The sequence below is a fragment of the Dendrobates tinctorius genome, unplaced genomic scaffold (assembly GCF_039654945.1).
Source record: "Dendrobates tinctorius isolate UK_male_01 unplaced genomic scaffold, ASM3965494v1 ptg000032l, whole genome shotgun sequence".
NCBI lineage: Eukaryota > Metazoa > Chordata > Amphibia > Anura > Dendrobatidae > Dendrobates > Dendrobates tinctorius.
Window position 1 is genome coordinate 18,998,636 of NW_027361700.1, and position 18,515 is coordinate 19,017,150.

Here is an 18,515-nt window from a genome sequence, read left to right on the forward strand (position 1 = left end):
GCCTCTGATCTTTTTAAGTGGGAGAACTTGCACAATTGGTGGCTCACTAAATACATTATTCCCCACTGTAAATTGAGTGGCCAACCTTATTACATGGATCAACTAACAATGCCATAGAGCCATAGTGGGAGCTTTTTCTTATTTCTTGGTTTTGCGTTGTGCGAGGGATCCCCCTCTATGCCGAAAACTCCAGATAGATATTTGGAGGGATATAAGCCCATTTAATAATCCTTTGAGTAACTAATGTAAGGAGGTTCTACATTGTCAGGAAAAATTCTAGAAATATGAAATGTTCTTAATGGCCAATTGGTTGTCCTTGTGCTATTGATTTTAGGACAATTAGTTATGTCTCATTCTGCATGGGTAAGGTTCAGCACTTTTGTAGTGCCACTCTTTATCCTGGCCACATTAAACCATACCAGTGTGGATCCAATAGAGATTCAATAGCTTTTACAAGTAGACAATGCCATTAATCAAAGTATAGAAAATGAGTACCGTACTTAAAACACATAAAAAATTGAAAAAGTCTCGACAAAGAGTTAATACCACTTTATTGTTACAGAGTTGTAGTAGGTGATTGCCTTAGGTCCTTTATTGCTGCTAATGAAATACAAAGATAACAAGGTGTATAGAGAAGGAAACTCTTTAAAACCATGCAAACTGCAATGGTGGTAGACTCCTTTTCTTCGCTGGACGGGTCACTCAGTCCTTACATTAATGGCTAAAGATGATAGTGCAATTGTGGAGAAGGCAAGAATAAAGGTACTTAGCGCTGCTACACAATGCAGCGTGGGCAAGATAGAATATGGCATTAAAAAGCAGTGCAAGCCCTAAGGACAAGACCAAGAAATGGAGCGGAAGGAATGTGGGCAACAGAGCGGATGGAGAGAATTCAGGGAGATGGGAAGGAAAGGGAGGCTAGAAATTAGGATGAGAGGGGACTAAGGATGCAGAGCAAGGAACCAAAAAGGAAAAGATAAAGTGTTAATGCAGGTTGGAGGTGACAAAGCAGAAGAGCAGAGGTTTGGATTTGGGGAGTGGATCTGTTTAATGATTTAAAAGAGCAGACAAAAAATGTAAAATAAAGAACTGGGTACATGAAGGACAAGGATCAGAGGATGGCGATAAGTATAGAAGTGTTGCAATGTGTGTATGGAGCTTAGGTTTAAAAAGTGGAGCGGAGTCAGATGGAGCCTAGCTATGGAACTACCTACAGATCTTTTGGCGCCACGTATAGAAAGGCATAACATCTTTTAATGCTCAGATACCATGGAGGAAATTGACTTTTTATACATCGGGTAGAATAAGGAGAAAATAATTCACATTTGGGAGACTAAAGGTAGGCCATGGCCAGAATAAGCTCTGGAGGCATCTACTGAGACATGGGAACCAGGAGGGCTAGAGGAGTATTTAGAGTATTTACCTGGGGTCCTGGGTGCCTTGCGTTCGTTTTTCAGATAGTAGGTTAAGGGCAGCAAGCTAAATATTTGCCCCAGATGAAGAAAAGTTCAGTTTTGCGTATGATGGTAGATCATCCTTGAATACAAGGCTGGCATTAGGGGACAGTGACGAGTGTGATCGTATAGAGTGCATTAATTGTCCCTATTGATTGGGGGCAACACTGGCACAGCTGGGCACTGGGAGTTTGCATCACTATCACAGAATCGGTTCCCGAATTTATGGAGAGCAGAATAAAAAAGTTTGGGTACATTTCATACCCATAATATTTTTTCATAGCCATAATATTTTGTGAATGGGAATTGTTATTTAAAAAATTGGTAGAATATTAGATTTGTGACTCAAGGCATGGTAATAACTGGGAGTAAGGAGGGAATGCCTCTGAAATTTGGGAATGGTCTTGAAGAAATGTTTAAGATTAGAAAAATGAGACTGCTTTCTTTCAAAAGCATAACTACAGCTGTCCATTCCATAGATTGGTGGGATATTGCTTTTCACCTCACTGGAGCTACAATACCAGACACAACCTATGGATGTGGCGCTGTCTTCGATCGAGGACAACCAGTTCGTGTATCAATTTCAAGAACAGATATTTATTGAAGGAGATTGAGAAGGAAGGACTAAGATACAAGAAAAGAGAATAATGGATAAGACAGAATAGGAAGACATGCAGTATTCAGAAACCGAGCAGATGGCGTTATAATGCTATCACGACACCAGACCAGTGGTAGAATAAAAAAAAAAAGTAAAACCAATTATTCAAAAATGCAAATAAATGTACAGAATAAAAATAAGTGAGCGATAAGAGGGAAAGAATGGCTGAAGGACACAACTGGATATAAAATAGAAATTAAAGGTGCATAGAGATGGTAGGAAGCTTTGAAGGTGACTGATATAGCCACGGAAGAAAATGAATTATTCATGGGATCTTAAAGCTGACACAGCAATAACACAATATAAAGGAAAAAGGGCTAGTACATCACTGAAGAGATTTCATTCCTCTGACACCTTAATAACAACAGATACATTAACACATATATTATATATATTTACACCGGTACTGGATCCCCTGATCAGCACTGAAAGGGTAATGACAGAAATGCTGGAGCTGCCAGAGGGTCTTGTGGTATCTGGCTCTGTGTGGAACAGATATGGTACAGGCAGAGCATAGGACAGTGAATAGCCTGAAGGCTGGATGTGGGGGCGGACGTACACATACATTTATATATATACAGATATAATGAGTGGATGAGCAATGGAGTCGGAGAATGGGTGCTGGTGGGCAAAGTTCTATCTCTGGCACTAAGCTCTCGGCAATCGCTATTCTATTGTTTTGAGTCATGGTCTGCTTGCCTATTCAATAAAATCGCATGCACGTCATGTGCATAGTTTGCTCTCTAAAAATCTACATTTTAACTTGTGGATGCATGCTATACATCTAACAGCCATTGATAGGATACTGTAGCCTTTAGAATCCTCACATTTTTTGCACTATGTCTATTTGTAGATAATTGCCCAAAAATTCCATCATTCTATGCAAAAATCTTTACGAGATCTTTACGAAAACAATCCCCCACCCTCCCTTAGTAAATACACATACAAGCTATAGTCTCTGTATTCTGCACCCACACCGCAGCCGCACTCCGCTTTCTCCATAAATAATTTGGATGCCCACCCTGACACACTACGCCCTCCTCCTCTTATATATTTGAACTTTGCTTGTTCTATCGGTATTAGATTACTGTTTTAGCGAAAGACGTGTAAGATGAATATTTCATATCTCTTCTAATAAAAATGCACACGGCATGTCATTAAAAGAGCGACTTGCATCATTCCTGCTGAACGTGCATTCCATGATCTCTCGTTCGCACACTCTTCTGACACTTCTGTCAAAGAGGTATATAAATATTGATGTATTTACTCCTGCTTACTTCTAAAGAAGGGAGAAATGTGACTGGAGGTGACTGTGACAATTACCCTACTCCTCAAATGCTTTGTGCTCGGAGGTTGCGCCTCCTGCCACAGACTTGCAAGATTGGAAGATTGGGTAACCCAAGAGCTGATGCTGATGACATCTCAACCCCGGTAAGAGGTCACTAAGAGACTTTCCCTGAAGAGATGGCCCTGAGTGATCATGTCACAGATAACTGGTGGATAAATATTGCAAAATACGCATTTATATACTGGAAGTTATATATATATATATATATATATATATATAAAGAGAGAGAGAGAAAGAGGAGATGCTTAATGCAGCATTTATAGGTTCTGCAATAAGATGTCACTGCCAGGGTTCCTAGGAGAAGTAGGGTCATCCGAATGTTACCATGCCACTCAGTAGCATCAGAGCCCCCCTGAAGGCCTTATTGCTTTTGCACAAGATAACAATTATTTTAGCTGCTCAGTTGCTCTCATGGCGCAGTATGTCTCTGTGCTAAAGCTGGTGTTGCCTCTCAAACCTCCACCAGACAGTCTTGAGGCACCAGGCCTCTCTTTTTCCCACTTGACACTTTAATGAGGCCTTCGGATTCTGCTTTTCCAACGCCCACGCAAATCTGAGAAAAGAAAAAATTCACATGAATATCGGGAATTTTCACACGTCCTTTTCCATTTCCTACAACAATAGTCTGTTGCAGTGGCACTAGAGAACCGCCTCTTACCTGCCATAATCCCCACCACATCTTTTGATTATTTGGACTGGAGTGATGTCCTGTGTGATAAATCATATTGATGATGTTGCTCCAGGTCAGCTAATCAAAAGAAGAGCTGGGGATTAGGTGGTTCTCCCGCACCTCGGCAACAGACCACTGTCATGGCCGATGCAATGGGATGTGTTAGTCAATTCACAGCAATTTTACACTTAAAGATGTTTTGAGGTGAAAAACACAAAATCAAGAGATCACAATCTGAAAGAACTTTTTAAAACTTGTGAGGGGTATCCATAGATATTTCTATATATACGTAATATGTGGTAAAGCCCCATCTTTTACAACTTTTTACTGAAGGACCTATGGATATTACTGATAGACCTTATTGAGATTGTCTTCATATCCATGAGGACATATTTTGGCACTTGTATGAAAACCTGAAAGTTCCCAGCCTGACCAATGGTCCACTGACCCATACCAAACGCATTACAGTTCACTATAACAATAGGGGAAAGTACGTACCTGTCCTTCTTTCACACTCAGTTGCCCCTGCTCTTTTGTGCCATGGAATGTCTTTGTGCTCCTCCACACAGTTTCCCCTAGCCGTACCCGCTGTACAAAATTTGCCGGGAAAAAGCCAGTCCTGTCACAACATTTCCCCTGAAAATACAGGTCATCATGTGATATAAATTTTAGGCAGGTACATGGCAGAGTCTATATGATATCGGAGACATATGCAGATACAATACAGCCCGTAGAGACAGTTGTTGGCAGTGGTGTAATGCGATGGATGGGGCCATAGATGTGGTTGTTCTGGAGCACCAAATTTTATGGATGTGCTAATTTCCTTAACACGCCCCACTCCCTCCTCCCCATTTCCCCTGTAAAATGGTTCAGTGCACTGAGCAGCATCAGCATTCTTCTTGGTGGCTAGAGTTAATGATAGGGTTAGGGTTAGGGCAATAAAATAAGTACATAAAAATATATATTATAACAATAAATAATTTCTTATTTTTGCATTTTTGTGTCAGATTTCAAAGAAAAGAATAAAACACTGAGGATCAAAGGGCAATCTATAATATCATTTTTTTCTTAAAATGTACTGTATGTGCTTGGTGATAAGGGGTTCATTGCTGCTGGACTGGTGGAAGGGAGTGGTAACTTTTCATGGGTTAGAGGGTGTTGGACTAGGAAACATTTGGCCCACCAGAGGACTTGATTTTGAGGGCCTACCTTTCATATACCCAAAACCAATTCATTATCCTTAAAAGGGTGTTTTGTCTATTTCAAATTATTGGCAAGGGTGCTGGGTGTTGGACCCAACCGATCTAATATCTATGACCTATCCAAGGGATAAGACATCAATGTAATTTGCACTGAGATGCCATTAGTGTTTTCACATACTATGAGACCTATTTCATGGCTCCCTTTAAGTATAATGCCCCATAAAATCCCCACCCTCCACACACATGATACCCCCAAACTGAATTATCCTACACATGCATAGTATGATGACCACAGAGTGACGTCATTGCACCTGCCCCATAACAATTGCAAAGATCTGCTACTATGGATGTTCCTGAAGGAGAAGCCAGGGCTCACCGTAGGATTCTCTGGTGGGTCAGTCTGACCCTGATATAATATATTTGTCTAGTTCCAGTTGCTGATACCCATCTTACGCCATTGATTTTAGACCTTAATATTCATCACGTAATGTATTCCCTACATGTCTTCCTAAAAGGATCCTAAAGGTATGTGGACACAGCATCTTTTGCAGAGGGATTATGCTCTAAAAACAGTCTGAAAAAGCACTAACACAAACGCTCAAAAGAATGAACACCTGCATTTCTATATAAAAACTACTTGATGTACATATTTTCAGGTGTTTGGGCATCTTAATAGGTTGGCATCTTTGGAAAATTTGATGAGGTTAAAAGAAGTAGGCTGACCATTCGTCAGACATTTTCTGCTCTGAAGACTCTATACTTTATTATAGAAGTCAATAGGAAGGCTCAAAAGATGCCCGGAAGCGCACAGATGTCTTTTCAAGTGTTTTTGGGCCAGCAATGAAGAAATCAGAAAAATGCTGAGAAACACTAAAAAAAACGAACACAAAACGCTGGTGGTCAAAACCATCAAAAGAGCACTGAGAGAGCGCCTCCACCAAAAAAAATGCCAAATCAAGATGCTTTGATACAAAAAAATGACAGTGTTTCCTGAAGTGTCTTCTAGAAGAACTTGGCTGGTTCAACTGCTTGAAAAAAAAATGTCATGTGCACAACATACCCTAACCCTTGTGTAGTCCAGAAAAGCTAAATGCTAGAAAGTAATGCGATTGATCGTCTCTCACACAACAATGGGGTAAGAACCCTGAGCCTCCGGTGGCACATCATGTGCTGAAGATTGTGTCAGAAAGACGTTTTCGTGTATCCATCTTTAGGATGACTAAAGCTCTCCGTATCTATTATCACTTTCAATGTTTCTCCCTTTGTAGTCTCCATTTTGCCTTTGTGCATGTGTCTGTGATCTCCCTCTGTGTTTAGCACAGTGTGACCGCAATCACCTGCCCACACACTGAGGAGGGCCTGGATGCTCTGACAATAACTTCTGTACAATAAGGCTGCTGGTGCAAAGGAATTGTGGGTGGAGAGGTCACTCCTGAATAATTACATGCTTTCATAAATGTAAAGATGATGTACGAAAAACCATTTCCCGCTCTCTTCTTTCCATGTATTCCTCATTTTTATACATTTCTGTCCATCCCAATTGCTTTACATCTTTCTATCACTTATCTCTGACGCGTCTTACGGCTCTAAGACAATGGAAGACCTGGCTTTCTCCACTCTATTTTCGCTTGTTTACCACAGCTCTCTCCTTGTTCTACCTGCTGAGACCATAAAATCTAGATTTCTCACCTTCCACCAATCCTCGTTTGAGTCATCCATCACCATAACTCTGTCACCGGGCCTGTGGGGGGGAGCAGGAGAAAAATTGAAAGAGGGAGGGAAGGAGGGGAAGAGGCGATACAAGAAAAGATAAGCAGATGAGAGCAAGATAGGGAGGGATATGTAAAGGAAATATGAAAGACCAAAATTACAATAAATATATAGATGCACATATGGTCAGTTCTTCATTAATATTTTATAGATTATTGCACAAAGTACTGACCTGGATAATAAATAATTGATATTATTGTTAATGATGTGTGGGGGTGGGGAGGCAGATTAGAGTCAAAGATATATTTATGATTGTGTGGTTTGTGCAAAATTTAGGAGAAGCTTTATTTGCACAGGAGTAACCTAAAGCTTCAAGATCCCAATGAGAAATCTACAATAAAGCCTAAAGGGACTCTATGCAATGTAAAAGTTTAGACACCACTGGTCAAAATTACTTTTATTGTGAACAGTTAAGCAAGGCTTAAAGTTAAAGATAACACATTTTCTTTGTATTTTAGGCACAAAATATATATTATGAATCAGGCATAGAAGAATGATGAATAGACCTAAGTAGTTTCAGAAGCTTGCAATTTGTTACCATCTTTTCAGTTAGCGATTAAAAGGTATCAACCACTGAGGACTCTCAAACCTTTTTCTAAAGGGTTTGTTCACATTTGTTTTTTTTTTTACTTATTTCATTTTTAAAAATGAGTTTCATTAGACAACTTGGTGTTATTTCTACTCATAAATTGCTGAAAAATACATAAAAGATTTACAAACTCTTCCATTAAAGTATATGCACAGAGCATCTTTTACAGTCGAGTTCATGCCAAAAAACTGCTTGAATAAGCACGGAGAAAAAGGCATAAAAGATTTGCAAACTCTCCCGTTACGGTATGTGAACACGCAGAGCTGCTATCAGTGTATTACTGCCTTTACTGGAGTGTTGGACCCGATGGGCCCCAGGTGCAGTAGGATCCTGCCGGTGCAGTAACTGAACATGCGCCCACAGACGCACGTTCAGTTAAAATCAGTTAGGTAAAGGCCCTCAGGCAATCACAGGCTGGCACCTGATGTCAGCACACAGTAACGTCATATGCCGGCGAGTCCGTGCTTCAAATGGATGGAGGAGACAACGACGCTGGACCATGGTTAGGTAAGGAGAAAGTATTTGAGCGGCAAGATGGAGACACATGGTGCAGAATCAAGGGGCAAGATGGAGACAGATAGGGCAGGAACATGGGGTAGGATGGAGACACATGGTGCAGGAAGTAGACAGATGGGACAGGAACATGATGCAGGATGGAGACTGCAGGATAATTGGGCAGGATGGAGACACATGGTGCAGGATCATGGGTCAGGAAGTAGACAGATGGTGCAGGATCATGGGGCAGGATGGAGACACATGGTTCAGGATGGAGACAGATGGGGCAGGAACATGGGGCAGGATGGAGAAACATTGTGCAGGATCATTGGGCAGGAACATGGGGCAAGATGGAGACACATGGTGCAGGATCATGGGGCAGAATGGATATAGATGAGGCATGATGGAGACACATGGTGCAGGATCATGTAGCAGGATGGAGAAACATGTTGCAGGATCATGGGGTAGGAACATGGGGCAGGATGTAGACACATGGTGCAGGATCATGGGGCAGGATAGAGACAGATGGTGCAGGATGGAGACACATGGAGCAGGATCATGGGGCATATAGGACAGGATCATGAGGCAGATGGGGCAGGATCATGTGACAGATGGAGCAGGATCATAGGACACATGGGGCAGGATGGGGAGATCATATGGGGCAGAATGGGCAGATTATATGGAGCAGGATGGGGAGATCATATGGGGCAGGATGAGGAGCTCATATGGGGCAGGATGAGGAGCTCATATAGGGCAGGATGGGGAGATCATATGGGGCAGGATGGGGAGATCATATGGGGCAGGATGGGGAGATTATATGGGACATGATGGGACATTACATGGAGGCAGAATTGAGACACATGAGGGCAGGATGGGAGGACATATGGGGCCAGGATGGGAGAACAAATGGTTGGAGCCAGGAATGAGACACAAGGAGGCCAGTATGGGGGATATTACTGTAGGGGCTAATTAAGGGATATTACTGCAGGGATGTATTTTATTTTTGAGCATACTGTGTTGTGACTTCCCTTGCTCAGACTTCTGAGCTGGAGCTCCCTCTGTTGGTTACTGGGAGTAGTAGAGCTGGCCAGTCCGATAAAGTTTGCCACCTGATGACGATGATTGGGAATCTGGGGTTGCCAGCTGGGAGCATATAAGTGAGCAGGCTTCCTTTGGTGGTTGCTGGTGATTTCCTCCTTGTGCATTTTGAGCTCTTCAGTTTTCTGCCTGATCTGCATGGTTCAGTTAAGTGATTCTCTTGCTAATCCTTTGCATCTAATCTGGTTGCGCCTTTTTTTATTCTGTTATGAATGGGTCACCGAAGAGGATGGCAGGATCAGGCTAAGCCACCAGGAAACCAGAGAGGTTGGTAACTTAGTGGATTGCAGACCCCTGATCCTAACAACATAACTAGCAGTAGCCGTGGAGCATTCCTACGATGCCCTAGATGCCTCAGTACAGCCAGAGAACTAACTAAGCCTAAAGCCAGAAAGGTGAAATCTAAACTGCCCCGGAGCAGATCCTCAAAGGAATAGACAGCCCCCAAACATATATTGTCGGTGAGACAAGATGAGACACAAACATAGGCTTCAGAAAATAGACAGAGCAAATGATGGGGCCCAAACTGTCTAGATAGGACAGGACAGGACAGGACAGAAAAGATACTGTCTGCAATCACGCAAAAACCCTATAAAATCCAACACATCAGATGTACAAAAAAACCTGAGGCCACATGACCAAACCCCCGCTAAATCAGCACTCCGGTGTGAACTGGAAGCAAAGCAAAAGATACTAATATAAAAGGGGACTGAACAAACAGGCACAAGCTGTAACATATGGAGCAGAGCCCAGCGCTGCCCCCCCACAGGGAGTACGCTGAACCCTCGCAAAGCAGAAAGCAAAAAATGGCACAACCAGATTAGATGCAAGGGATTAGCAAGAGAATCACTTAACTGAACCATGCAGATCAGGCAGGAGACTGAACAGCTCAAAATGCACAAGGAGAAAATCACCAGCAACCACCAAGGAAAGCCTGCTCACTTATATGCTCCCAGCCAGAAACCACAGATTCCCATTCATCGTCGTCAGGTGGCAAACTTCCATCAGACTGGCCAGCTCCACTACTCCCAGTAACCACCAGAGGGAGCTCCAGCTCAGAAGTCTGAGCAAGGGAATTCGCAACAATACTGTTTTTAATAGGAGGGTGCTGGTACTGTGCAGGGCGACACTATATCGACTTATTTTCTTCATCTGGTGTAGTGTAGAAGTTGGGAAAAAATTAAGCAATGTTCTCTGCAAGTGGTGCTCTAGATAACTGTGTTATTTACTGCAGAGACGAGTCCTGGCTGGAAGAAGTGATTGCGGTTTGCGCTGGATGAAGATGAAAAGCAAAGATGAAGAATTTCAACAAAAGACTTCACCGGTGAGTCAGTGACCTGTACACTTTCACTATACACTATAGACAGAGCTCTTGTGTATAATGTCACCGATGATCACTGTATCACCTGTACACTGACACTATATACAGATTTCCTGATGTCATCCCATGATGAAGAAGTGGTATTCACTTTGAAACGCGTTGGTAAATAAACAGTTAATCTTTCTCACAACCTGGATTAGTGAATTTGTCTAGCAGCGCACTGAAGTCCATGAATCTATCCTAAGGAATCTGATATTTGTCCATTGTGATATTATTGGTCATTTCCCGCCTTAACTACTGCAACACTCTCCTCTGTGGCCTCCCTGCTAACTCTCTTACACCACTCCATTCTGTCCTCAACTCTGCTGCCCGACTAATCCACCTTTCTCCTCGCTACTCCCGTCTCTCCCCTCTGCAAATCCCTCCACTGGCTCCCAATTCACCAACAAATCCAGTTCAAACTACTAACACTGACCTACAAAACCATCGACAACCTGTCCCCTCCCTATATTTCTGAACTAATCTCCCAATATCTTCCCTCACGTAATCTTCGATCCTCTTACTCTCCTCCACACTTATTCGTTCCTCACACAACCACCTCCAAGATTTCTCCCAACTATCCCCCATCCTCTGGAATTCCATGCCTCAACACGTCCGATTATCAACCACCCTCGGATCCTTCAAACGGAACCTGAAAACCCATCTCTTCAGGAAAGATTACAACCTGCAGTAACCATTCTGCCGCCGCACCACCGCCCGAGCTGCCGCCTCATCACCACCAGAGCTGCTGCACCCCCGACCTTCTGTCTCTTCCCCATTATCCTGTAGAATGTAATCCGCAAGGACAGGGTCCTCTCCCCTCTGTACCAGTCTGTCATTGTAAATTTGTTTACTGTTAACGATATCTATAACTTTGTATGTAACCCCTTCTCATGTACAGCACCATAGAATTAATGGTGCTATATAAATAATTATAATTTTATAAATTGAAAAATAAATAAAAATATACTTAAAGAGTATTGGATATTTTAACAAATGTTTAATAAATTACAGTAGAGTAGGACCCGGCCAAAAGAGTCTACCTTGCCATGGTGGCAGATTAAAAAAAGTCTTTTGGCCAAAACAAAAGATGCTGGCTATGTTTGTGATCTGGTGTTGGGAACTGTTAATGTGTGATTGGTGAGGACATGGTGCAGAAGTGGAGTTTTTACAAGAGAGGGAGGTGAAACTGTGGAAGGTTCGAGGCGTGGAGGTGGGGCTGGGGTGGAGCCTGGGTTGAGTCTCAAGAGGGCCTGAAAATTTTGCCAGTATGGGACCCTGAAGTTCCTAGAGGCAAGCCTGTGCACATGACAGGTTTTGTAGGTGAGTCCACTCCAAAAAGCTGCCTGAAAAAGAGCTCAGAAAAGGGTCAAAAGAATGAACATATATATTTATTTCTATGTAAAAATGACTTGATTTTCATATGTTCAGGCTTTTGAGATTCTTTCAATCACTTCAGTTTTCACAAGAGGCTAAAAGAAGTGAGCGACCATTCCTCAGGTGTTTTCTGCTCTGAAGAAGCTGTACACTTTATAATAGAAGTCAATGGGAAGGCTAAAAAAACACCTAAATGTCTTTTAGAGCATTTTTTCCAGCGTAGTCGCTTCAGAAACCACTAGTGGTTTCTTCATTGTTAAATTGAAAAATATGACTAACGACAGCGATCAGAACAAAGGATAGGTGGCATTTACGGGTGACTAAAATATATGAAAATGGATGGCCAGCATAAAAGAAATACTAGGACTTACATGTTCCTCTTGGACTGCCACATGGGAACATAGACCCCCTGACCATCATTCCTACAGCCAAGATTGCTTATAGTACCTCCGTCCTGCAGCTAACTGATTAGAGAAGTGGCAGTGCATGTGCATGGTTCCCTCCATTTAAAATGAACCTGTCAGCATATTTTAAAGGATGGAGGTCTTTATATCATTGTGTAGCCTCTTGTTCCCCTATCACAGTGTTTGTTTCAAATGTACCAGTCACGAAAAATCTAGTGTAGACATGCAAATCAGGTTGGAAATGCACTGGGGGGGTGTCAATGCACTTGAAAGAAGTAGTTTGAGTGTATTGACACACCCCCAGTGTATATCCAGCCTCATTTGCATATCTACACTAGATTTCCCATGACTGATACATCTGATCTCTAAAAAAAAGAAGAATTTTTTTTTGAAGGAGACAAGAGATTACACAGGCAAACCACTAATTCCCTATGTAAAAACGTGCCAATGTATATAGACGATATGGAGAATGCTGAGCAAATTGGCAGAAAATTGATCATCTACTGTATATCCTATAGATTTGGCATAAATATCTGAGTTCTGTACCAGATAAAAAAATTTATTTGTCTGTTTCCATGGGAATATTCCATTGCTAGATATGAATATACTAGATGGAGGCCCGATGCTATAGCATTGGGAGGGCGGCAATGTCACGATGGGGGCAGGCTTTTGCAGCGTTGAGAATCTCTCCCCTCATGTGGTCACCCACCTATCCACTCTTTCTTTCCCCATGTGCTGACTTTTTTAACAATATTTTACCTCACAAAATGAATCCTCTGTGATCGCCTGCTGTAATGTCAGTATTGTCTTTTGCTTCCTCCCCTGCCCAGGAGATGTGGTATGCTCCGTACATGGTCAGACACAGATAATTTTTAAAATGAACTTTCGTTCATGGGAAAACCCCTTTAATGTGACTGGATTCCTCTGCCTGTAGACCCGTCGCACATCTGTGTGTGTAGTGCGTACGGCGTATAGTGTGTGTGTGTGTGTGGTGTGACGGTGTTCTGCTGGTGGTACCGCGCAATAGGTTGGTACCAGGAACAGTTTCCATATTGAGACACCCATCACTTGGGTGTCTCAATATGGCGGTCATTGAACTTCCTCTGTTTAGAATTCTGGGATACAGTAACATCTGGACAGAACAGGAAATGAAAACATTACAAGGCAATTACCGTATATAAATAGATTTCATAAGAATTGTTCAGTGCAAATGACTGAAAAATACCACAAGTAACTGACTAGCACGGGAACAGATAACTGAGCTTATAAGTGACTACAGTGTGACTGAATTTAATTTCTGGTGTGTTTTGGTAATTTTATGGTAAAATTTCCAATGATCGTGAATAATGTGCAGTATGTATGATATCGATTTATGACATGTAAGTGGTTGATGTTGATTTCTGGTCAGTAAAATTGAAGAATTGGGTAGGACAAGGTATGGGATGCATGAAATCTCAATCCCGTTTTCACTTGTAAGGGTACATACAGTTGTGGCCAAAGGTATTGACATCCCTGCAATTCTGTCAGATAATACTCAGTTTCTTCCTGAAAATGATTGCAAACACAAATTCTTTGGTATAATTATCTTCATTTAATTTGTCTTAAATGAAAAAACACAAAAAGAATATTCCTAAAGCCAAATTGGATATAATTCCACACCAAACATAAAAAAGAGGGTGGACAAAAGTATTGGCACTGTTCGAAAAATCATGTGATGCTTCTCTAATTTGTGTAATTAACAGCACCTGTAACTTACCTGTGGCACCTAACAGGTGTTGGCAATAACTAAATCACACTTGCAGCCAGTTGACATGGATTGAAGTTGACTCAACCTCTGTCCTTGTGTGTACCACATTGAGCATGGAGAAAAGAAAGAAGACCAAAGAACTGTCTGAGGACTTGAGAAACCAAATTGTGAGGAAGCATGAGCAATCTCAAGGCTACAAGTCCATCTCCAAAGACCTGAATGTTCCTTGTGTCTACCGTGCGCAGTGTCATCAAGAAGTTTAAAGCCCATGGCACTGTGGCTACCCTCCCTAGATGTGGATGGAAAAGAAAAATTGACAAGAGATTTCAACGCAAGATTGTGTGGCTGTTGGATAAAGAACCTCGACTAACATCCAAAGAAGTTCAAGCTGCCCTGCAGTCCGAGGGTACAACAGTGTCAACCCGTACTATCCATCAGCGTCTGAATGAAAAGGGACTGTATGGTAGGAGACCCAGGAAGATCCCACTTCTTACCCCGAGACATATAAAAGCCAGGCTGGAGATTGCCAAAACTTACCTGAAAAAGCCTAAAACGTTTTGAAAGAATGTTCTCTGGTCAGATGAGACAAAAGTAGAGCTTTTTGGGCAAAGGCATCAACATGTTTACAGGAGAAAAAAACAGGCATTCAAAGAAAAGAACACGGTTCCTACAGTCAAACATGGCGGAGGTTCCCTGATGTTTTGTGGTTGCTTTGCTGCCTCTGGCACTGGACTGCTTGACCGTGTGCATGGCATTATGAAGTCAGAAGACTACCAACAACTTTTGCAGCATAATGTAGGGCCCAGTGTGAGAAAGATGGGTTTACCTCAGAGGTCATGGGTCTTCCAGCAGGACACTGACCCAAAACACACTTCAAAAAGCACTAGAAAATGGTTTGAGAGAAAGCACTGGAGACTTCTAAGGTGGCCAGCAATGAGTCCAGACCTGAATCCCATAGAACACCTGTGGAGAGATCTAAAAATGGCAGTTTGGAGAAAGCACCCTTCAAATATCAGGGACCTGGAGCAGTTTGCCAAAGAAGACTGGTCTAAAATTCCAGCAGAGCATTGTAAGAAACTCATTGATGGTTACTGGAAGCGGTTGGTCGCAGTTATTTTGGCTAAAGGTTGTGCAACCAAGTATTAGGCTGAGGGTGCCAATACTTTTGTCTGGCCCATTTTTGGAGTTTTGTGTGAAATGATCAATGTTTTGCTTTTTGCTTCATTCTCTTTTGTGTTTTTTCATTTAAGACAAATTAAATGAAGATAATACCAAAGAATTTGTGTTTGCAATCATTTTCAGGAAGAAACTGAGTATTATCTGACAGAATTGCAGGGGTGTCAATACTTTTGGCCACAACTGTACCCATATGCGAGAAAAAAAAGGTCCAATTTCAGGACCGAAAAAAACCGGACGAGTGCCATGCGAGTTTCATGCGATTGCTGTGTGATTTTTAAATGGAACATCCATATGACAAGTGTATGCAATCCGTATGCAATGCGATTTTAACATGAGCTTTTACAGACAGCAGTTCTCTATCCTTTACACATTGTTTTAAAACGAAACATTCTTCAAAACACACACACACACATATATACTGTATATATAGAAGATAGGTACATTAAAAGCCGGCAAATGATCTGCCGCATACAGTATAATCACAGAGTGACAAGTTAGAATAGAATAGATAGAATTTATTTAGACCCATAGGATATATATATATATATATATATATACATATATACACACACATGCACAAACACATTATTTATATATATATATATATATATATATATATATATATACATACACACACATATATACACACACACACAGGTGCTTCTCATAAAATTAGAATATCATCAAAATGTTAACATATTTCAGTTCTTCAATATAAAAAGTGAAACTCATATATTATGTGTAGAGTCATTACAAAAATAGTGATCTATTTTATGTGTTTAGTTCTGATAATGTTGATGATTTTGGCTTACAGCCAATGAAAACCGACAACTCAATAATTTAGAATACTTTATCACCAGCTGGAAAAATGATTTTAATATCCAAAATGCTGGCCTACTGAAATGTATGTTCAGTAAATGCACTCAATACTTGGTCGGGGCTCCTATTGCATCAATTACTGCATCAATGCGGCATGGCATGGAGGCGATCAGCCTGTGGCACTGCTGAGGTGTTATGGAAGCCCAGGTTGCTTTGATAGCAGCCTTCAGCTCGTCTGCATTGTTTGGTCTTTTGTCTCTCATCTCCCTCTTGACAATACTCCATAGATTCTCTATGTGGTTAAGGTCAGGCGAGTTTGCTGGCCAATCAAGCACAGTGATACTGCTGTTTTTAAACCAGGTATTGGTACTTTTAGCAGTATGGACAGGTGCCAAGTCCTGCTGGAGAATGAAATTTCCATCTCCAAAAAGCTTGTCAGCAGAGGGAAGCATGAAGTGCTCTAAAATTTGCTGGTACACGGCTGCGCTGACTGGTCTTGATAAAACACAGTGGACCTACACCAGCAGATGACATGGCTCCCCAAACCATCACTGATTGTGGAAACTTCACACTAGACCTCAAGCAGCTTGGATTGTGGCCTCTCCACTCTTCCTCCAGACTCTGAAATGCAAAAATTACTTTAATCTGAAAACAATACTTTGGGCCACTGAACAACAGTCCAGTTCTTTTTCTCCTTGGCCCAGGTAAGGTGATTCTGGCGTTGTCTATTGGTCATGACTGGTTTGACACAAGGAATGCAACACTTGTAGCCCATGTCCTGGATACATCTGTGTGTGGGGGCTCTTAAAGCAATGACTCCAGCAGCAGTCCACTCCTTGTGAATCTCTCCCAAATTTTTGAATGGCCTGTTCTTAACAATCCTTTCAAAGCTGCAGTTATCCCAGTTGCTTGTGCACCTTTTTCTACCACACTTTTTCCTTCCATCCTTCCACTCAACTTTCTATTAATATGCTTAAATACAGCATTCTGAACAGCCAGCTTCTTTAGCAATGACCTTTTGTGGCTTGCCCTCCTTCTGGAGTGTGTCAATGACTGCCTTCTGGACATCTGTCAAGTCAGGAGTCTTCCCCATGATTGTGGAGCCTACTAAAACAGACTAAGGGACATTGTTAAATGCTTAGGAAGCCTTTGCAGGTGATTTTTGTTAATTATTCTAATTTATTGAGATAAAGACGTTTGGGTTTTTATTGACTGTAAGCCATAATCATCAACATTAACAGAAATAATCACTTGAAATTGATCACTCTGTTTGTAATAACTCTACATAATATATGAGTTTAGCTTTTTGTATTGAAGAACTTAAATAAATTAATTTTTTGATGATATTCTAATTTTGTGAGAAACACCTGTATATAATATATTGCAGAGAGAGATATATACAAGAATAGCCGGTAAGTAGAGTTGAGCGATACCATCCGATACTTCAAAGTATCGTATCGGATGGTATCGGCCGATCTTTAAAAAAAGTATCGGTATCGCCGATTCCGATACCGGAAGTCCCATTCAAGTCTATGGGACTTCCGGTATCGGAATAAGAAAAACCCTTTCCTGCCCTTGTACAGCCTCTCTGGGGTCTGTACGGGCCTTTCGGGGGGCTGTGCCGGCCTGCCAGGGGGTCTGTGCAGGCTCCGGTGGTCTGTGCCGGCCTGCCGGTGGTCTGTGCAGGCTCCGGGGGGCTGTGCCGGCCTGCCGGGGGGCTGTGCCGGCCTGCCGGGGGGCTGTGCCGGCCTGCCAGGGGGTCTGTGCAGGCTCCGGTGGTCTGTGCCGGCCTGCCGGTGGTCTGTGCAGGCTCCGGGGGGCTGTGCCGGCCTGCCGGGGGGCTGTGCCGGCCTGCCGGGGGGCTGTGCCGGCCTGCCGGGGGGCTGTGCCGGCCTGCCGGTGGTCTGTGCAGGCTCCGGGGGTCTGTGCAGGCATCGTCCGATAGGACTACAAGTCCCATCTGGCGATGCCTGCTACCATGACAGTGATTGACACATTAGCCAATGATGGGACAGTAGTAGTCCCATCATCCGGCTAATGTGTTAAATGTAAAAAAAAAAAAAAAAAAAAATTACATGCTACATTCATACTACATACTACATACATGCTACATTCATACTACATACTACATACATGCTACATTCATACTACATGCAACATACATACTACATATATACTACATGCATGCTACATATATACTACATGCATGCTACATACATACTACATGATACATACTACATATATACTACATGCATGCTACATACATACTACATATATACTACATGCATGCTACATACATACTACATGCTACATGCATGCTACATACATACTACATACATGCTACA

General features: G+C 42.1%; 1 protein-coding gene across 2 annotated transcripts in view; it reads right to left on the reverse strand.

The window, feature by feature from the left end:
• Positions 1 to 534: 534 nt before the first annotated feature.
• The window catches only part of STAC2 (SH3 and cysteine rich domain 2), a 121,827-nt gene continuing 103,846 nt past the window's right edge, over positions 535 to 18,515 (reverse strand). For both annotated transcript variants that reach the window (XM_073572546.1, XM_073572547.1), the window contains exons 9-11: positions 7,022 to 7,073; positions 4,629 to 4,766; positions 535 to 4,013 (exon numbers count right to left, since the gene is read on the reverse strand). In XM_073572546.1, the coding sequence (XP_073428647.1) occupies positions 3,912 to 4,013; positions 4,629 to 4,766; positions 7,022 to 7,073 (292 nt within the window). In that variant the 3' untranslated portion in view covers positions 535 to 3,911. The remainder of the gene's footprint in view (positions 4,014 to 4,628; positions 4,767 to 7,021; positions 7,074 to 18,515) is intronic.